At 44.7% G+C, this 21,877-nt stretch overlaps 1 protein-coding gene and 1 long non-coding RNA gene across 5 annotated transcripts in view; one reads left to right on the forward strand and one right to left on the reverse strand.

Moving 5' to 3' along the window:
• Nucleotides 1-6,160, forward strand: part of DIP2B (disco interacting protein 2 homolog B) — a 179,093-nt gene extending 172,933 nt beyond the window's left edge. For all 3 annotated transcript variants that reach the window (XM_054696612.1, XM_037514726.2, XM_037514727.2), the window contains 4 exons: nt 1,484-1,558; nt 2,802-2,979; nt 3,812-3,935; nt 5,635-6,160. In XM_054696612.1, coding sequence (XP_054552587.1) covers nt 1,484-1,558; nt 2,802-2,979; nt 3,812-3,935; nt 5,635-5,887 — 630 coding nt within the window. In that variant the 3' untranslated portion in view covers nt 5,888-6,160. The remainder of the gene's footprint in view (nt 1-1,483; nt 1,559-2,801; nt 2,980-3,811; nt 3,936-5,634) is intronic.
• Nucleotides 1,893-21,812, reverse strand: LOC119247914 (uncharacterized). Of its 2 annotated transcripts, XR_005125842.2 has the most exons (5): nt 21,443-21,812; nt 20,546-20,778; nt 19,345-19,510; nt 5,750-5,915; nt 1,893-2,547 (listed from the first exon to the last, which is right to left on the reverse strand). It is a non-coding gene; the product is annotated as an uncharacterized LOC119247914 (long non-coding RNA). The 2 variants fall into 2 exon arrangements; XR_005125841.2 differs by lacking the exon at nt 21,443-21,812 and having other exon boundaries at nt 20,546-21,435.
• Between the last annotated feature and the right edge of the window lie 65 nt (nt 21,813-21,877).

Below are 21,877 nucleotides of genomic sequence, written 5' to 3' on the forward strand. Positions count from 1 at the left end.
AAATTCAATGTTCATTGCATTTAAGGTGGTGTGATGAGCAACGCCAAAAAAAGCCAATTTATCTTTATAAATGCTATGAGGAGAAAAACAGCGCTGGCGGATAGGGCTGTGGTTTAGGATCAGGGCAGGTCCACACGTATGTACTGCTGACAGGGAACCCAAAATGGGAAACAGATGAAAGATTCCAGAGTGATTTTCTATGAGGGTAGGATTCCAAGATTAGAATGAAGCTCTAACATGTTCAAGGAGACATTTAGTTATCGTCTTTGCTCTTTCGAGCTACTGTAACTACTAATACTGTTGCGTGTGGGGCTTCAACACAACGGGGAATAATCTGTGTGTGGAGGCTGGGACATCCAGGCTCACGGCACTGGGCCTTGGTGTCCGGGGAGGGATTCCTGACTCCCAGGCGGCCGTCTCGCCACTGTGTCCTCACCAGGTAGAGCGGGCGAGAGAAACCTCCGGGGTCTCCTTCATATAGGTCGCGATCCACGCAGCCCTCGTGACCTGTAGTCACCCTGACACTCTGGCCGCCTCCTACATCACACTGGGGATTAGGTTTCAATGTGAGGGGGAGGTGGCGCGGAGACACACAACTGTAGCAGTTGGACTAAGAGTGGCAGAACATCAGCTTGAGCTATTAAGAGAGTGGTGATGCCCAAGAATCCCTTCGAGTAATTCTGGAAGAGAAAACTGGGCATCACAAAAGGGATCATGTCTAACCCTGTGTGGATTAACCCCAAGGGGGACTTACCCCGTTTCACCCTTTGCTCTGAAGTGGAGGCGGGAGGATCTTCTCACCTCCTGGCCAAGCTTACGTCCACCTCAGCTGGTGTTTGGATGCCTCAGGAGCTTTAGCACAATGCCTGGTCCAGATGTGCGGACCCAGTCATCATTGTAGCTCTTTTCAAGTAATCCCATACTCTAGAAACCCAGTTTAAAAAAGGCGGCCTAAAGGGTGCAATGCTGGCAACCAGGAAGGCTTGTCAGGCCCTGAGCCGTTCTCAGCCGGCCCCCGCTCCCTCCTCACGAGGAGGCCCCAATCCGTGATGTTTGTCAGGACCCATTTTGCAGCTTCCGCTGTCCGCTCTTGCTGTCACATCTAGTTCCTCTAACTCTCGCGCTCACTGTTGACTAAGAGGCCTCCTTGGTCATCCCTCCCTGCTGCCCTTCCTGCTTTCAGGGGCTTCCCTGGTGTCGCTCTTGTGGGCAAGAGAAATCATGAAAAAGGGGGGTTACAAGTTCTGATGTTGTGGTTCTGGGTTGACATTTCTCATCCCTTTGAAGACATGGGAGGCTGGTTGGTTCCCGCATTCTGAGGATGAGCCTAACACTCGTTTCCACTGAGGATGGTCCCGTGAGAGCCGCCTCAGCGCCCTCCCTTGTGCACTTACCAGAGGGCGAGCAGGACCGGGAACTGCATTTCCTACAGGTCATTAGAGAGAACTGAACCCAATCTTTGTGCTTTTTCTTCAATTCTTAGATTTTACCTGGAGTGAAAGTGGTTATTGTTAACCCTGAGACCAAAGGGCCTGTTGGAGACTCTCACCTTGGAGAGGTACGTATCAATTTCTACCTGTGTTCTGAAAAGTCAACAAAAATACTTAAAGGGTTCACATTCTAGAAGTCAGTGAACTGTGGAGCTCACCTTTCTCCCATGGTGAATTTCATCTTTAAAAAGGTTTGAATTTTTCTTTGTAAGGTACAAGACTGCAGTGGACAGAAGGGGGAGACTGAGCTCAGGACTGAGAGACTTGGGTACCCAAACTAGAACTAAACCCAGGTTTGCCCTCTGACATTCCCTTAAATGAGAATGGGCAAATCTTATCTGCTCCCCCCTATTAAGGAATGGCGCTAAAAGGAGCAAATACAAAATACACAAATACAAAATTTTTAAATTCATATATATTTCATATTCTATTCCAAATTATATCCATTTTTGTGTTTTTAAAATTTTTATTTTTTAAACATCCTTGTTTATTGTCAAACCACAATGTAGGATTTCTTCTGTCAGGTGCATAAAAAAAATTTAAAGACTAATTTTCCTTTCCCCAAGTCTCTGAGGGACACGGGTTTCACCCCGTAGCTTACTAGGAGGAGGGTTCGATGCGGAAGCCAGGTGACCTGGCCTCTGTCAGCTTCTCCGTATCGGGCAAGTTACTTAGCTTCTCAGAGGCCTCAATTTCCTCACCTATAAATAATAATTGCACCTGCCTGACCACCTAGAAGAATTGTGTGATAGTTCACAGCATGCGTCTGTAACGCCTGTCCTGTAGAAAGTTTTCAGTGAATACTGGTGCTATTATCATTGTTAGTTACTGCTGTATTTACATTGTAAATTCAAGTAGCCTGTAAAGTTTCCTTGAGGGCTGCGTACTTTAGTTTCAGAAGCACAGATGTGAGGCTCTGGAAGAGGCGGAGAGATGAGGCTGGGAGACAGCGTAGCGTCGTGGTTAGGAGCGTGGCCTCTGTAGCCGTTACGGGCTTGGGTGTGCGTCTCCTGGTTTCTGCATCAAAGGCACGTTACTAAGCTCCTTGTTTTTCCATCTGTAAAAAAGAGGATGAACAGTAGTGTGCACTGGATCGTCATGTAATACATGTCAGGATGAATGGCGATAAGGCATGTCAAGCACTTAACTCACCTTCAACACACAGTAAACACTTGATAAATATCAGCCACTTTAGTTGTGTTAACAAAATATTAAGATTCAAAAGCCAAAAAGGATGTGTCTCACGAGAACTGGGTTGGTGGAGGTGTGCATTCCTGCTGACCTGTGACCGGTGCTCCTTCCTTACTGTAGATTTGGGTCAACAGTCCCCACACGGCCAGTGGCTATTACACCATCTACGACAGCGAGACTCTTCAGGCTGATCATTTCAACACTCGCCTCAGCTTTGGGGACGCTGCTCAGACACTGTGGGCTCGGACAGGATACCTGGGTTTTGTCCGCCGAACTGAACTCACAGCGGCCACCGGAGGTATCTTCCAAACCGGTTCTCCCCCTTGTTCTACTTTGCAGTTCGGGCTCGTGGCTGACCTTCTCCAGCCCGAGTGTGTGTGTGAATGATTCCTTCCTGTGACTCGTGAATGCACACTTGAATTTGTATTTCGCTCCATGAAGGGTACCTAGGAGGTTACGTACCCAGCACCCCACATATAAGCCATGCGGCCTTGTGTGTTCAGTATGTGCAGAAAATCCTTTTTGAAAAGGGGCTCTGGGACTGTGTCCTAGCCAGAGTACAAGCCTGTTCACAACCAGGCCAAGACTGTGGATATTCTCGATCCTACTCCTGGTGTCTGGAAACGACACGGCCACCTCTTCGGCTCCAGTCCGCTTCCACCCTCCCCAGCTGTCGCCTGGCTAGCTCCTCCCTATCTGTAAAATTTCAGCCTGGCTTGTGCTTTCCAGCCTCTGAACCCTTGAGCTGAGCTGAGGGACGTCCGTTTCCCCGCAGACGGTGTCGTCACAGCAGCAATCACGTTGTCATCTTGTTTCTGCCCAGTACTTGACATCATTCCAGGCACACGTGAATACTACCTAATTTTTTTTTTTTTTTTTTTTAGCACTTACACTATACCCGGCATCCCATTAACTACCTTCCGCGGATTATCTCATTTCCTTCTCACAGAGCCGTTTGTTATCACCCATCTCACAGATGGGGAAGCAGGACTAAGACTGGAGTAACTGGTCAGTTACGCAGCTGGCAGGGGTGGCTGAGGTGACGTGCTTGGCAGCACGAGTCCTGTGCACTCAGCTCAGACCCGGTCACACTCAGCGTGTCTGACCAGCCGCATTTCTCTCTCTCTCAGAGCGTCATGACGCGTTGTATGTGGTGGGAGCTCTGGACGAAACACTGGAGCTGAGAGGATTACGATACCATCCGATTGATATTGAGACCTCAGTGTCTCGGATCCACAGGAGCATTGCTGAATGGTAATCCCCACACAGAATGCCTTTCCACCTCCGCTGTGGTGTCAGTTAGCGGCCCTGGTAGTCCGCTGCCTGTACTGCGTGTCGCGTACAGACGGAGCACTCCAAGGGGAGTAGGAAAACAAATGGGCCGGTTCTTGTCCCAGGGTGCAGTGTGTGCAGCCGGCCGTCAGACAGCGGCACCGGATCTAAGGCGCCGCTGTGGCGCTCGGTCCTTTTTAACGAGAGACTCCCGTGTGGGAAGGGCCCTCCCGACCATCTGCCTCTAGACCCAGGGGTTATAGCGAGAAACACCGTGGCGTGAAGGTCCAAGATGAAAGGCCCCACTCTCCCTCACGGGCTGGCTCGCTCCTCTGCGAAATACTTTCTGTGCTTCCTAATTATCAGGAAGATCAAATGAGAATGTGCTTCATCAGCTGGTAAGTGGCGAGCAGCTGCGGAGGGATCAGTGTTCTTCCGTTTCCCCTCAGTGCCAGATGCCCCCACAGTACCCTGGTGGAGGATCATTCAACCTCATGCTGACTTAAAATTCCTTAAAACTATAGTTTTATCTGCTGGTTTTCCTCCTGTTCTCCTGCCCATATAGAACCAACGATTTCTTTTCTGCATTAAGTCAGTTGGTCTTTCCTCTGCATGTTAATAACCACAGTTCCTCACGCTTTCCAGAGGCTTCTTTATCTACATAAGATCTTGCTTGATCAGTCTGTCTCTCAGTCCACAATGCCCATGAGGAATAAACAATGCAGAGAAATTTGGGGCCACGTCTGCCCTGATTTTAGACATTTGACTTTTCATGTAGCCACATATTCTGCACTGTTTTGTTTTTTTTTAATGACTGGAGCCCTTTTAATTGTGTCACTTATTACTGAGGACACAGGCTACAGGATGGGGTCACACCCTCCCAGGTGCCTGTCATCGCTCCACGCACTGCCAAAGCACCTGTAATCCTCCACCATGGCCCACTGGAACCCGTAGTTCCCCAGCCTCCTCTTTTGGTCACCTCAGTGCTGTCAGATTCCTAGGGGTTTCCCTGGTTTAGTTTCACTGTTCCTTTTTCCTTCACACGGTACCTGTTTTACAATGCATTTGACACTGCGTATCACGGTCTACTCTGCAGTCCCACTCGGGTAAAAGGACGCTCTACCTTATGGTAGATGCAAGAGATGCTTGTGGGGGGGCACTAAGCTCGGATGAAATCAGGCCAACTTCTTACCTAGTAAGAATCTTAGGAAGAATATTATCTTAGTTAAAACTCTGTTTCAAACAGACCCTCTCCAAAAAAAACTTAAATGAGAGTTAATGGAAAGAGGTTCCTAAAAGTCTAACTCTGGATCTCAAGAAAGTTAAAACAAGGACTAGGAAAGCCAGCAGGACACGTGCTCATACTTTCCAAAGCCCTGTAGCTTTCACATCGTTCGTTCTCTCCTCCCTGACGAGCCAATCTCTGCTCTCCATTGACCTGGCTGAGAACTTGCAAGTCCACATCTCCCCAGTACAGGTGACCAGCTAACAACTTCCAGATTCCCAAGAGATTGGATGACTTAGCTAATTAGCTGTGCTCAAGGGTCATGATCATATATGGTCACAGAAGTGACTGCTTCTAGAAAAGGCAAGTGTAGGGAAACCGGCTTATCTTGGGCAGCGGTTGTGAAAGACGACTGGTAAGTGTAGTGACAGTAACTGAGTGTCATTGGAATTTCAGTGCCGTGTTCACGTGGACCAACTTGCTCGTGGTGGTTGTGGAACTCTGTGGCTCTGAGCAGGAAGCCCTAGATCTGGTTCCTCTAGTGACAAATGTGGTCCTGGAAGAGCATTACCTCATCGTTGGTGTCGTGGTTGTGGTGGACCCAGGTGTTATTCCCATCAACTCCAGGGGAGAGAAGCAGAGGATGCACCTTCGTGACAGCTTCCTGGCTGACCAGTTAGATCCCATCTATGTGGCTTATAACATGTAAGCAGCCTTGTGGGGATTCCGGGACCATCCTGAAAACCACAAAGACCAGAGACCCATGACTAGGAGCAAGCTTTCAAATGATGTGAAATAAGCTGAGACAGCTACATTATATCCTTCATCTCATCCTGTGGAGTTTTGAAATCACATGACACAGGAAAGCGCAATCCTGTGGTGGCAAATGAAAAAAATTTAACAGTCTATATTAGTCATAATCTTTGACATAGGGTGAGCAGCACATTACTAAAGCAATTACATGCATGTTGCATTTTTTTCATCTGTTGTATATACTTGTATTTTTACCTAATGCGGTTTTAGAATTTTGTAAGGGAGTTTAATGAATTCACATGAAAGGGGTAGTCTGAGTTACACAGTTCCCCACGCTGAACTATACTTTGCCATTTTACCATAGTTCTAGACGTTCTGCAGGTTTCGTTAACATGGACCTACTCAGCTTACTTTCATTCGACACATAAGCAAGTCAGATAACCCACTGAATATGAGAATTACTTTAAATATATAAAATTCTTGACTATAGTAAACATTTTGATGAGTGTTTTAAACATGTAAATAAGAATACACATAATTTAGCTAGAAAATTGAACTGGCTTGTATAGTTTTAACAACCAAAATAGAAACACTTCTACTTTGAGAGAATTTAAATATTCTCTTAGTGCGTGTAATTGAATAGGTGACTACAAAGTGCAAACTGTTTGCAGGTTTTGCTGCACATTGTACTATGTCTCTGTTGGCTGGTGTATTTTATAAACTAAAGCTGCCTCTGTTTGTTTTTAAAGCTTGCATTCCCAGAATCAGCTTAAGCTTTTAAGAATTCAACCAGGTTTTACAAGCTGAAAGTCTCAATTTAAAAATCGCAATGTTATAAAAAGACAACAATTCATTAGCTCCCACCTTATTCTAAGGAACTACAATATCTCACTGTGGCCCCCAGTGTTGAAACTGTCTTTCAGATGTAAGAGCGACTTCATAAGAATTTAGAATTTCCTCTTTTTTCAGTCCCATTGTAAACTGTAATCACAGTTTATACATACAGCTTCTCTTTTCTGAAAAGTGCAGAGTGTCCTCTGTTCTTCGATTCATGAGAGCAGGGATTTTAGGAGCAAGCTGGGAAGGCTGTGGGATCAATTGTCATTTGACACCATAAGGCCACATACATCCACATAGCAAAACTGACTACTTTGGGTTGCCAAAATAGCAGGCTTATGCTGTAACAGGGGAAGTCAGGTGTATATGCAAGAAACTCTTTTGAAATAACTGCGGTGCCCTGGCCAAGCAGACTGAGCCTGGGACTGAGTTTGGCCTCCAGCTCAGTTTCCTTTCTTTGGTCTGACACTTCATGTATTTGAATATAGTTGAATTTTATTATTTTTTTCTTACAGAAATATTTTTAAAAATTAAAAAAAAAACTTCAAAGTGAACAGAGTTAACTTGTTATATCAGAATGGTTCTCTTTGACCCACTCTGGTCTATTGTGTAAATATTTATTTAGACTATTTTAATAATACATATTATTTACCCCAGTGTAACATCATGTAAACTAAATATGTTTTTAAACAATTTTTAAGACTTGTAATTACCCTGAAAATAAGGTTTATAATGCAAAGACCAGATCTCTCACCAAGGCAGCACGCTTAGGGGCTGCCCTTACACAGTCTTGTGACTCAAAGCCACTTTATGACTTCCTTTTGCATAATCCTCTTTTTCTCCGAACTCATTCTCCAGAGAGGGCAGACCTCAAGACATTTTCCAGTTCCAGATCTCTTTTCCAACATTTTGGATGAAATTAATTTACAAGTGATATGGGAAAGGTTATAGGATATATGGGGGGGAAAAGGCACTTACATTGGGATAAGAAGTCCCAGTGACTAGCAATGGTTTTGTTCGCAGAGCTGTAACTGCCTGCTTATTTGGAAAGTAATTTTCTTAAATGGTTCTTAAGGACTCATAAATGAAGCAAGGGACCCTGGGGGTTATACCGTTCTGTTCTTTCTCCATAATCCATAGTTCTAAAGGGACTATGGGTTGTTTTGCTAATTCTTACTACACAGTTATGGTGTCTGCTTGAAGGATAAAGTGAGCCACATCTGTCATTTTAAGTTTTCTAATAACCACATTTTTAAAAAGTGAAAAGAAACAGGTGAGATTGATTTTAATATATTTTGTTTGACCAGTGTATCAAAAATATTACAACATGCAATCAATATGAAAATTATTGAGGTATTTTACTTTTTAAAGTCTTTGACATCCAGTATGAATTAAGTTAAACATCTCAATTTGGACTAACCATATCTTAAGTTTTCAGTAGCCACAGGCTAGTGGCTATGATGTTGGATGGTGCGCATCTATACTCATTCCTTAACTAAGATACTTCATTAAGTGTGGCCAATTCCCAGTTATTTAAGGGCTGATTATCTAGTTTTGTAGTTCCTCGGGCCTCTGATTTATCTTTATTTTTTGCTTTCTGCCTATGGCTGTTTTATCAATCTCTTGCATATTCTCCAAAGCCAGAATATGCTAGTGGAGGTTGGGGGGTGCAATCTGTCTTTGGAGAACATCATCAGTAACTCTGGTAAAGAAATCTTAAGGAATGGGAAGAGAGTTAAGTTATTAGCTTAGAGGTGTTTATAGGGCCCCCTGCAGATTTAATGCCTAGTCTGTGGCAGACATAGGTAAGAAAACTCTTTGGATGATACAATGATCTTGCTCTTTCCAAATACTGTTGGGCTTCAGATGGTGAAGCCCAAATACACAGAACCTTTGTGGTAGAACTGACTCTTAAGGCAAGCCCAAAAGCCATTATTGATTTGGGGGGGGGGGGGACCCACAACCTTGCCAATCCTGGGAACACATTCTGTCTGGGTTTTTAATGCTTGTGAAAAAAGAAAACTAGACAGCAAGCCCCCATCTCAGTTAAGAGCAGTCTGTTCATCTCAGAGTTTCTTAACCTCTTTTTGCCTCTCAGCAGAAGTAACTGAGATAGATTGGGAAGAGGCTGCCTCAGGAAGATTCCTAGGCCCTAGGGATTCCTATAGCTGCACAAATGCCGTCTCCTACATCAGTGAGACCCTAGGGGATGACCAGCATACCAGTGGATATCACAGAATCTAGTCTTTATCACCTGCTTTATAAAGGGCCCTGGTTCTCCCTTAGAAACAAGTCCTTTTATTCTGAAGTTGTGCTGCCTCAGGCTATTTAGGGACCATTCCCTGTCTGCTGGTCATAAGAGTTATGTCTCCTAACTTAGTCCCTGGGCAATGCTTGCTTAATGCTTTTGTTAATCAACAAAGGGCCTGAGGCCATACAGTTTTTCTTAAGGTCTCTGCCCCAGGCATGGTGCTCAATATTTTGGCCAAATAAATTACTTTCCTTGAATATCCAGGAATCTTTCAGACTAAAGCAATGAGGAGTTATCACCTCACCCTCAAACTCCAACATGATCAATGCCTTAGTGTTCTTTTTGTTGTCTGCATTGATGTACAAGCAACAGTATTTGGAGCAAGAAGCTGCAATGCTCCAAATACACTTATAGGCCTTTTCTTTATCATTCATTCAACATTTCTGGTTTAGGTATATGTTAGACGGGCCATGTTACTTGTCAGAGGAAGAGAGTATAAAGATACAAGAATAATTTTTTTGTCCTAAATGCTGTTATGTTTACTTTCTGTCAAGATATTTACCAGTGTCAAATTCAAACAATAGTACTGTGTAATTATGTATAAAGTTTTTTTTATTTATTTGAAATTAGACTAGATATACATTTTTAAATTTAACATCTGGCTGGACAGTGTTCTATTAACTCATTGAATGTGTTTCCTTTGTCTTGTGTTAATAAATATTGATGCCTGATTGTGTTTAATGCGTCACACATTGGGAGAATTGATAAATTGGAATTGAAAAAGTTTAAATTTAACTTCAGATGGTGAAGCCCAAAGATAGATGGCATGACCTAAGGAAAATAAGCAGATATCCAAAGTCATAGCAAATCAGTGCTATGAAAGGAAGCCAGATAAAGAAACAGTAAAGTCAAAGAGACAGTCTTTTGTCAGAAACAGCTGTAGCTTAGTTTACCCATATGGCATTTGGTAGTTTTAAACTATGGATTGTAGTTTGATTTTTCAAAATCTGCAATAGGAATGGATTTCATTTTTTCCAGAAGTGGTACTTCATTTGCTCTTCCTTTTCCTGGTTTCAAGAAACTTAATGGAATCCAAGCAAACTGTGCCTGTTTTCAGACCCTGAAACTGGTACTTGAATTATGGTCTGAGCTATTTAGGCAGCTGCAAACATTTTAATAGATATTTATCAAGTGCTTACCCACCAAGTACAAGGTACTGTAATAAAAACTGAAGCTAGAGAGAGGTATCAAGTCACTCAGGAAGATACAGAAAAACCTTAGTTAAGGGTTAAGAGTAGAAGGAGAGGGGCTTCCCCGGTGGCGCAGCGGTTGAGCGCTGGGTTGCGAAGCCACCCACAGCCTCTGCGGCGCCAGTTCGATCCCCAGCTGCTCCCCAGCCACTGGAGGAGGGCCCCATTCAGACCCTGAAACTGGTACTTGAAATATGGTCTGAGCTATTTAGGCAGCTGCAAACATTTTAATATTTATCAACTGCTTACCCACCAAGTACAAGGTACTGTAATAAAAACTGAAGCTAGAGGTATCATCACTCAGGAAGATACAGAAAAACCTTAGTAAGGGTTAAGGGGAGAGAAACAGAGGGGCCTCCCCGGTGGCGCAGCAGCTTAGCGCTGGGTTGCGAAGCCGCCCGCAGCCCCCGCTGCGCCAGCTCGATCCCCGGCCGGCTAGCGGCTGAGCGCCGGGCTGCGAAGCCGCCCGCAGCCTCCGAGGCGCCAGCTCGATCCCCGGCTGCTCCCCAGCCACTGGAGGGGGGCCCCGCTCAGACCCCGAAACCGGTACCTGAATCATGGTCTGAGCTATTTAGGCAGCTGCAAACATTTTAATATTTATCAAGTGCTTACCCACCAAGTACAAGGTACTGTAATAAAAACTGAAGCTAGAGGTATCGTCACTCAGGAAGATACAGAAAAACCTTAGTAAGGGTTAAGGGGAGAGAGAGAGAGAGGGGCCTCCCCGGTGGCGCAGCAGCTGAGCGCTGGGTTGCGAAGCCGCCCGCAGCCCCCGCGGCGCCAGTTCGATCCCCGGCCGGCCAGCGAAGCCGCCCGCAGCCTCCGCGGCGCCAGCTCGATCCCCGGCTGCCCCCCAGCCACTGGAGGAGGGCCCCGCTCAGACCCCGAAACCGGTACCTGAATCATGGCCTGAGCTATTTAGGCAGCTGCAAACATTTTAATATTTATCAAGTGCTTACCCACCAAGTACAAGGTACTGTAATAAAAACTGAAGCTAGAGGTATCGTCACTCAGGAAGATACAGAAAAACCTTAGTAAGGGTTAAGGGGAGAGAGAGAGAGAGGGGCCTCCCCGGTGGCGCAGCAGCTGAGCACTGGGCTGCGAAGCCGCCCGCAGCCTCCACGGCGCCAGCTCGATCCCCGGCTGCTCCCCAGCCACTGGAGGAGGGCCCCGCTCAGACCCCGAAACCGGTACCTGAATTATGGTCTGAGCTATTTAGGCAGCTGCAAACATTTTATTTAATAGATATTTATCAAGTGCTTACCCACCAAGTACAAGGTACTGTAATAAAAACTGAAGCTAGAGAGACGTATCAAGTCACTCAGGAAGATACAGAAAAACCTTAGTAAGGGTTAAGGGTAGAGGGAGAGGGGCCTCCCCGGTGGCGCAGCGGTTGCGGGCTGGGCTGCGAAGCCGCCTGCAGCCTCTGTGGAGCCAGCTCGATCCCCGGCTGCTCCCCAGCTGCTCCCCAGCCACTGGAGGAGGGTCCCACATGGCACACAGACCTCCCTTGCCGCCCGCTGCTCCCCTCAGCAGTATACTTCGGTCCTTCTGCCTGCTCTGCTCCCTGCTCCGGCTCTGGTGAATTCTCTCACCCTCCCGCGCTTCTGACTGTACCCAGTGCTTATATAAACAAAACAAACAAATAAATAAATAAAACATGCCTCTATTGGAAAAAAAAAAGAGTAGAGGAAGAATGGAGGGAGAATATGAAGGAATACATGCTGGAAAAGGTGACCAGAGTTTTTGAAGAACGAAATAGGTAAGATAAAGGCAACAAGCAGGAAGACGGAGACACACATTCCGGAGTTTGCAATTCATTATTGGGATGCAGAGAGAAAAAGATTATCTGTGGAGATCTGAGCCAAGGACAGATCACTAAGGGTCTTATGTATCATGCTAGGAATTTTGAGCTTTTATCCAGAAGTCCAAGGACAGCCAACAAGAGATTTAAAGCAGGAAAGTAACACACTCAGATCCTTGTAGTCATGTAGAAAATGGATCAGTGTAGGTTGGGAGAAAGAGGTAAAAACCAAAGATGGGGAGGCCTTTCCAATAACTGCAGTGACAGAGCTAAAGCTGCCTTCAACCAAGGCAGCGAAAGAATGAAGATCAGGTGTTGCAAACTTCAGAGACAGTTAAGTACTATTTCAACTGCTGGGTACGGGGGAAGCAAGAATCCAAAATAACTTCTAGGTTTCTCACCTGTAGAGTTAGCTCCATAGCATTTACCAAGGCAGGGAACAAAAGATTTAGGAACAGATTTAGAAAAGGAGATGCTGTGTTCCATCTGGTCATGTTCATTGTCCAGTGCCGGAGAACAACATGCCAGTGAAGAGGATCAACAGGCAGCTGAACAATTAGATCTCTGCCTCAGGAGAGCTCTAGGGTAGAGCTACTTGGGAGACAGCCTTTTTAAAAGTGGTCACTGAGGCCATGGAAGTGGGTAATAATTGCAAGGAGATTACGAAGGGCGTGCGTTTGTGAAGAGTGAGAAATGGAGTCATGGAGAACAGCAGCATTTACAAGCCAGTGAAGGGAGAGCAGACCGCGAAAGGAATGACTGGAGAGGTAGGGACAAAAGCAACATTCTGCCTAGGCGCAGAATGTACGACAAGTTTTAAAGAGGAGAAAGCAGTCAAGGCTACAGTGAAGCAGAGTAAGACAGACTTGCCTGCATCCTTTGTATCTGACAACTAGGTGACTTGGGTCATTGTGGTTTCAATGCAGCTAATGGGGCAGAAGCCAGAAAACTGGTTCAGGAGAAGAATGATGGGAAGTGTGATCAAAGGCTGCTCTTTCCTATTTGTCTGCAAATAGGAAGGAAAGATGGGACAGCAGTTAAGAGAAAAGTAGAATTAAGGAAGGTTGTTTAAAGATGGCAGAAATAAATGCCTTGCATCATGAAAGAACAAGTAGAGAGGGAAACTTTTGAAATTTAGCTATAAGGGATAACTGACAAAGCAAAGTCATTGACGAAGCAGGAGACGCTGGGATCCAGAGAACAGGTGGAAGGATTAGCCTTTGAGGGGAGGACACATGGAGCATTTTCAAGATTCTACCTTGGCACACAATTCAAATGTTAATAAAACTACAAAGATCAAAATTATACCCAGTACTTTCTCTGAACATAATGCCATAAAGTTAGAAATCAACTATAAAAAAAAATGAATACATGGAGACAAAACAGCATGCTTCCTGATAGCAATTAGAAGAGGAAATCAAAGCAGAAATTTAAAAATGTCTTCAGACCATTGAAAATGATGCTACAAACTACCAGAATGGTAGGATGGTGGGATGCAGCAAAAGTGGCCTTAAGGGGAACGATAATTGGAATACTTAGACCCATATTAAGAAGAAAAATTCCTGGGATCTCCCTAGTGGCACAAAGAGTTAAGCATCAGCACTATGAAGCAACCTGTAGCTAGTGCAGCACCCAGGCCATGGCGGTGACCTCTTGTCTTGCCCACTGCTCCCTATTCTGTCTCTGGTGAATCCTCTCATCCCTAGCACCTCTGGCCTACACCTCAGCTCTTATATGCATAAATAAATAAATCTTTTTAAAAAAGAAGAAAAAATCCCAGGGCTTCACTGGTGGCTTAGGGGTTAAGTCAGCGCTATCACCATGAAAGCTGCCTGAGTTAGATCCCAGGCCAGGAACTCTAGTGAATCCTCTCACCCCCATCCCCTGCACCTCTGGCCTACACCCCGTTCTACTACGCAAAAATAAAAAAAAAAAAATCTAACAATAAAAGAATAATTCTTCGGCCTCCCCGGTGGCGCAGTGGTTGAGCGCTGGGTTGCGAAGCTGCCCGCAGCCTCTGCAGCGCCGGTTCGATCCCTGGCTCCTCCCCAGCCACTGGAGGAGGGTCCCACATGGCGTGCAGACCTCTCCTGCCGCCCGCTGCTCCCCTCAGCAATGTACTTCAGTCCTTCTGCCTGCTCTGCTCCCCACTCTGGCTCTTGTGAATTCTCTCACCCTCCCACGCTTCTGACTGTACCCAGTGCTTGTATAAATAAATAAATCTTTTTTTTTTAAAAAAAAAAGGAATAATTCTTTAAAAAAAAAAAAAACCCAAATAAACAGTCTTATATCACAGCTAAAGTAACTTGAAAGTGAGAAATAAACAAGGACCAAAGTTAGTAGAAGGAAGGAAATAATGAAAATAAATTTGAGATCAAAAAGTCTATATCAAAAAATGATGAAAAAGAACAGCTGGTTCTTTGAGAATATAAAACAGAAAAACCTCTATTTAAGCTAACCAAATAAATAAATAAATAAATGAAAGATCACCACAGCACAGAAAAACAAAGGATCATAGAATTACTATGAACAACTATATGCCAATAAATTCAATAGCCCTGAAGAAATGGATAAATTTCTGTATCAAGACTAGCCCGGGAAGAAACAGATCAATAAACTAACCACAAGCATGGAAACTGAAACCTCAAAAAACCCGAAAAACTAAAGCGCAGGACCAGATGGGTTTACAATGAATTTTATTAAACTTTTATAGAACTAATGTCCACCTGCTCAAATTGTTTAATGTAAAAATACAAGAATGCTTACTCCTCAAAATACAAAACCAACATTACCTTAATACCAGAGAAAGGCAGCATAAGAAAAATAAACCAATAGCCTTGATTAACATCAATGCGAGAATTTTCAACAAAATACTAGCAAATGAAATTTAACAGTATAACTCAAGAATTACACACCATGATCAAATGGGATTTATCCTCGTGATGTAAGGGTGATGTAATTAATGTCAATCAATGTGATACATCATATCAAAGAAAGTTGAAAACCATATGGTAATAGCAGTAGATGCTGAGAAAGCATTTGATAAGGCTCAGCAACTGCTTATGATAAAACTGAAAAACATGTTAATAGAAGGAGCCTAAATATAAACCAATAGCCAATGGAACATTCAATAGTGAAAAACTGAGAACTGTCTCCTTAAGATGGGGAACAAGGGGTCTCCCTGGTGGCGCAAGGGGTTAAGTCTCTGCACTATAAAGCTATCTGCAGCCACTGCAGCACAAGTTTGATCTCCAGCCAGGGAGGTACCCACAGAGTGCACCAGACCTCTTCTGTCTCGCCTGCTGTTCCCCCCAGCAATGTATTTCTGTCAGTCTGCTCCCCACTCTGTATATGGTGAATCCTCTCACCCCCTGCACCTCTGTCCTGTACCCCAGTTCTTGTATGCATAAATAAATAATCTTTAAAAAAAAAAGATGGGGAACAAGACAAAGAAGCCCATTGTCACTACTATTTAATCTGGTGTTAGTGATTTGGGCTAGTAATATCAGAAACACAGGAAATAAAGGCAATCCAAGTCAGAAGAGAAGTGAACCTATAACTATTTGCAGATGATGATATACACAGAAAGAAAATCCTAAAGACCCCATCAAAAAGTTATTAGAAACAATAAATGAGTATAGGTTAGAAAACCAACATACAGGGCCACCCCAGTGGCGCAGGATTATCACCTCTGTGGCCTAAGTTCAATGACCAGCCAGGGAGCTGACCCACATAGCGCAGCAGACCTCTCCTGTCTTGCCTGCTGCTCCCTTCAACAATGCATTTGAGTAGACCGGCCTTTTCTGCTCCCCACTGTGTGTCTGATTAATTCTCTCAATCCCTGCACCTCTGGTCTACACCCCAGTTCTTGTGTGCATAAATAAATAAAAATAAATTTAAAAAAAAAGACTCCCATGCAGTGAAAGAAAATATAAGATGGTTAAACAGACACTACTACTGAATGGGACAAAGTGTTTATACAATATATAACTGACACAGGTTACTAGCCAAGATACATTAAAAAAAAATCATAGGATTCAACAACAAAGAAAACCAATTAGGGCCTCCCTCGTGGTGCAAGGGGTTAAGCACCACACTATGAAGCAATCCGCAGCCTCTGCAGCATGAGTTCGATCCCTAGCCGGCCAGGGAGCTACCCACATGGTGAAGCAGACCTCTCCTGTCTCGCCCGCTGCTCCCCTCAGCAGTGTATTTCGTCAGTCTGCCTGTTCTGTTCCCCTCCCTGTCTCTGGTGAATCCTCTCAATCCCCGCATCTCTGGCCTGTGCCCCAGCTCTTATATGCACAAATAAATAAATCTTAAAAAAAAAAAAAAAAAAAAAGAAAAGGAAACAGGAAGCAGATGTAAATAGAAAATTCATCAAAGAGGGTATCTGGAAGGCCAAAAGATATATGAAAAGGGTTCACTGTCACTAAATGAGATGCCATCTCACACCTGTGAGAATGGCCCATAGTAAAAAGACCCTCAACAAGAAGTACTGGAAAAGATGTGGAGAAAAAGGAACCCTATTACATTGTTGGTGGAAATGTGAACTGGTATAACCTTAATGGAAGACAATCTGGATTTACCTTAAGAAACTAAAAATGGGAATACCATATGACTACACAATCCCACTCCTAAGTATATATGCACGGAATATGAAACCATCAACCAAAATACCCTGTATGTTCCAATGTCCCTAACAGCATTATTTACAATAGCTAGGACACAGATGCAGAATACATGTCCACCGACATAAAATTGGACCAAGATGATACTATGCTGGTATGTATGTATATGGAGTTGTTTTTTTTTTTTTTTAAGATTTATTTATTTATTTATTTATACAAGAACCGGGGTACAGGCCAGAGGCACAGGAGGGTGAGAGGATTCACCAGAGACAGAGCAGAGAACAGAACAGGCAGACTGACGAAATACACTGCTGAGGGGAGCAGCGGGCGTGACATGAGAGGTCTGCCGCGCCATGTGGGACCCTCGCTGGCCAGCCGTGAGGCTGTGGACAGCTTCACAGAGCTGCGCTCAACTGCCTACGCCACCAGGGGAGGCCCTGTATATGGGGTTTTACACAGCCATAAGAAAGGATGAACTGCAGTTATTATCAATAAAACGGAATTTGAGAGAATTGCATACAGCAAAGTAAATTCAAAACAAAATTCTGCTTAAAATAGCCTCAAAAGGAATAAAATACTTAGTAAATACAACCAAAGTGTAACTTTGTACACTGAAAACTACAAAACATCGAAAGTCATTGCTGCGTTCATGGATTTGAAGATTTAAAGTTGTTACGATGGCAACATTTCCTAAATTGATCTACAGATTCAATGCAATCGCCTTCAAAAACCTAACTCCCTATTTTGAAGAAACGGATAGACTGACTCTAGAATTCGTATGAAAATCCACCTTACGTAAAATACCCAAAACAATTTTGAATACAAAAAAAGTTGGTAGTATTACACTTCCATATTTCAAAATCTACAACAAAGATGTAATGCCAGTTTGGTACTGGCATAAAGATAGGCCTATCAATCAGAGAACTGGAAGTCCAGAAATGGAGAAGCCTAGGAAAGTTTCCAAATCCAACCAAGATAATAAATCTGTAACAATAATATTACATCTCAAGGGGAGAGGGTAGGGATTAGTGCCACCCTTTAAGGATATCAGGAGTCAGACGTAGTGGTGCCTATCACTGCTCTGTTTAATTCACAAGTCTAGTCCCTCCAGAAACTCATGGATCCTGGAGGGTAACAGTCCACCACTGCAAGTTCAACCAAGTTAACAGCCCTGATTGTAACTGCTGCACCTTATCTAATATCTTTGTGAGATCTGACTAATTTGGGCTGCACCTTATCTAATATCTTTGTGAGATTCGACTAATTTGGTCTCCCTGCATGGTATGTTGCCATTGATCTGATAAATGTCCCTTTCTGTTCCAGTGAAGACAGATAATCAGAAATAGTTCACATTCAGACATAATGGACAAGAATAATTTATGGTGTCTCAGGGTTATGTTACATCAATCTGATCAGACAGACAAGAAATGGTTAATATAAGCTACATCAATACAAATGATGGGAAATAAACTCTATGAAGATTAAGAGTTCTAGAGATCAGGGACATGCCAAGACATCCCCTAATACATAAAAAAAAACAAATCATTGCATCTTACATCCCCTTTCTCAAAGAAGGAAGCACAATCTTTAGTAGGCCTCTTCAGGTTCTGGAGACCATACATTCCATGCCTGTTTAGGTTCAGATTTACAGGGTTTTTGGTTTGTTTCAAGATTTTTATTTATTTAGGCATAGAAGAACTGGGGTATAGGCCGGGGGTGCGGGGGAGAGGGCCAGTGAGAGGATTCGCCAGAGTAGGGAGCAGAACAGGCAGAATGACTGAAATACACTGCTAAGGGGAGCAGAAGGGGAGACAGGAGAGGTCTGCTGTGCCCTATCAGGGTCAGCTCCCTGGCAGGGGGGACTGGCCTCAGGCCATAGCGGTGATAGTGCTGAAACTTAACCCCTATACTACCAGGGAGGCCCCAGATTTACAGTTTTAAGTAAGGTTGGAAGCCATAACTCTGACAGTCCCAGGGTGGTGGAGGTGGCAATTTTGTAAAAAAGAAAAAAAAAAGGGAGTGTGCAATTTGACATTTATGACCAAGATCTAGTAGGAGAACCATAAATGTAAGCTACTGGGATTATAGAACAAGAACCCCTGCGCCACCAGGGAGGCTCCTATAGTGTGACTTTTAATTGGATTGATTAAAACTGTCAGCAGCAGCTCTCCTGCCCACCTCTGACTTCAGGTGTTGCTCTTCACTAACCTTCCCCTTGGCAAAGCACTGAGGTAGCTTTCCTCCTGAGGCTGCCACCTGGGACTAAGCAGCCTCTCTTGTAACAAACCTGTTCCTTTCAGGGGCAGCTCTCTCTGCCCGCTTGTGTCTGTGCAAGCATCCTTGACGTCCCTTCCCTTTTTATAATAAACTGCCCTTTTGAATATAAAACAGAACAAAATAAAAAACAGAACCCTGACTGTCCTTTCTAAATGTGAACTGGAAACACAGAACTTGATCCAAATCTTGAAGGCCTGAACACAACAGTTGTGCACAAATACGTCCAGCACAAAGCCATCATAAGGCAGAAATGCTATACCTGAAATTGAGCATAAGCAGGACCAGAGGACACGCAAGCTGCGTGAGCAGGCTACCCAGAACCCCATGTAACACACCCCAGTTGCACTGGTGTTCTTCACTTACCGTATACATTTAGTGATCTTGGAGTATGGAGAAGAATCCACCAAAAGCAGGCAGAAAAGGCTGAAGCTTGGTTTATGGTGTGTTATGGCCATTCACAGGCATGACTTTGCAAGGCAGTTGTAAGGAAAATCTTCATAGTGGGCAAATATTAAAATCACCAGTCATTCTGCATGGAAGAAATGCTCAAAGTGAGAACATACAGATTCAAGGGCAGTGACATGGCCTACGACATGAACGTAGCAGCCACATTGGCAGAGATGGGGACCATGCAAAACCTCAGTAGTGTGGGTTTCTAATTACCAAGGGTTTAGCTACTATACTCTCCGAATCTTCAACTAAAGACTAACTCTCTCCATTCCTTTTACCTGCCCTTTTTTTTTTTAAAGATTTATTTATTTATTTATACACGCACTGGGTACAGTCAGAAGCGCGGGAGGGTGAGAGAATTCAACAGAGCCAGAGCGGGGAACAGAACAGGCAGACTGACGAAATACACTGTTGAGGGGAGCAGCGGGCGCAACGCTAGAGGTCTGTCATGCCATGTGGGACCCTCGCCCGGTAGCTGGGAGTGGAACCAGCACTGCAGAGGTTGCCGGCAGCTTGGCAGCCTAGCGCTCAACCGCTGCGCCACCAGGGGAGGCCCTTACCTGCCTTTTTTTAATGGAAGACAACTTTCTTTATATACAGAGATAACTCTCCCTTATTATTCCACTACTTTTAATTTCATACTTTGATTAACCCTTAAAGCCATAATTTCTAAATGGTAAGCATTTGTGAAAGCTCACATCAGTTTGCTTCATAATATAGTTTTCAAGGTGACACAAAACCCATTTCATTTATAAGACACATTTCATTTATAAACAGAATTCTTTCAATCTCTAATAAAAAGTCAAAAGTACACCTAAAAGTTCAGTAATTAATACTTCAACAGGATGATTTAAATAATCAGTGAATTCCCATTATTAAAGTTAATAAAACCTTAATTTTCCCAAAAGAGAACTAGGAAACTAGTGTTAAAAGAAACCTTTAAAATGGAGTTATCAATGTTAAAATTCCATCAATCCTTAATATTCACGAATTTGTATTTTCTGTTTATCTCAGGAGTGACATCTCCTAAATCAGTTTCCTACACTGGAAATCTCAAACTCGTTCAATTTCAGGAACAGTTTGAAACTTTTTATTTTGCCAAAAGCATACTAACCTTTTGTGTGTTGGCAGTGCCAACCGAGGAGAGCGAGCCATGACGTCCTCCAGCATGCCATGATAATACAAGGTGGTGCCCTTTCGCCCCCAAAGGCTGCATCCACACTGCCCCTATACTACATGCAAATCTTCACTTAATCATTTCTATGCCAAGTCTTGCACCTGGTACTTCCTGCCTCAGATGAAATCTTCAGGGGACATTGTCTACTGGAGCAAGTGTTCCAGAAACCCCTATGCAGGCGAACAACATGGGAATATGCTATTATAACTCCACAGTGACAACACGCTCTAGGAACGCCGGGGCTTGACCACCTATGCACCATCACCCAGTGGTAGAGTGACACAGGGTGCTGGGCACGGTCCCAGGACCCCTCCAACTAGCTCCAACTGGATGCTAGATCCTAATCTCCAGGTGGAGATTAGGCGCCATCAAGTGCCTGCTGGTGAGCAAGCGGTACCACAACTCCAAGATGAAGTTTCCAGTGCCTCACTCCTGTCCTGCCTCACCAGCACAAGCCAATAGGCCCAACCCCTCCTTTTAGCTGCAGCCCCCCCCCAACATGGGTCTGCCCAAATAAACAACTGGGGGAAAAAATTGCATACTACTATGCAATTACCATTTACTACTTACTGCTTATTACTATTTACTGCTTACTGTTTACTACTTATCACTACAAAGCCTTAAAGGAACATTTTCCAAGGAAAGGAAAACAATGCATAACTTTCTGCAGAAAGGCTGACACATGCTGAAGTGAGGGTGTGACATTTTCCCTGAGAACACGCCGAGGCAGCTTCTCCGCAGCTGATGCGCGCGTCGGCCCGCCCGCCGGGGCGCGGCCCCACACGCTCCCGCAGCGAGTTGTCTTTCTCCCTCAGGGGTCTTTGCAGCAAGTACCTTCACAGGGGTTACAGACACGCACGCAAGGCTATCTTGTGGGGTTAAGAATAGCCCGGGTGAACTAGGAAGCTGAGGAGAAGCTTCCATTCAAATCACTTGTTTCTACAAGAGCGGGCGGGTCAGGCGCGGGGCAGGTCGCGGGAGCCACAGCTGCGGGCCGGACGCCCCCGCCCAGCCCCGGAGGAGCTGACTGCTCCGCCGAGCGGCCTCCTGATCCGCCCAGAGGTTCTCTCCCCCGCGAACAAACGAGTGAGCGCCTCCCGGCGGAACGGAACCGCAGACCGCTTCCAACCCCAACGCCCGCCAGGCAGGAGCCTCAGGAAGCGCCACTCTCCCTCCTGAGGAAACGGGCGCAAGATGGCGGCGCAGCACGTGACGACGCGCTGACGCCACGGCCCGCGCGCGGAGGCCGCCCGGCCCCGCCCCTCGGGC

The sequence above is a fragment of the Talpa occidentalis genome, unplaced genomic scaffold, assembly GCF_014898055.3.
Source record: "Talpa occidentalis isolate TD23 unplaced genomic scaffold, MPIMG_talOcc4v2.1 talOcc4.16, whole genome shotgun sequence".
Taxonomy (NCBI): Eukaryota; Metazoa; Chordata; class Mammalia; order Eulipotyphla; family Talpidae; genus Talpa; species Talpa occidentalis.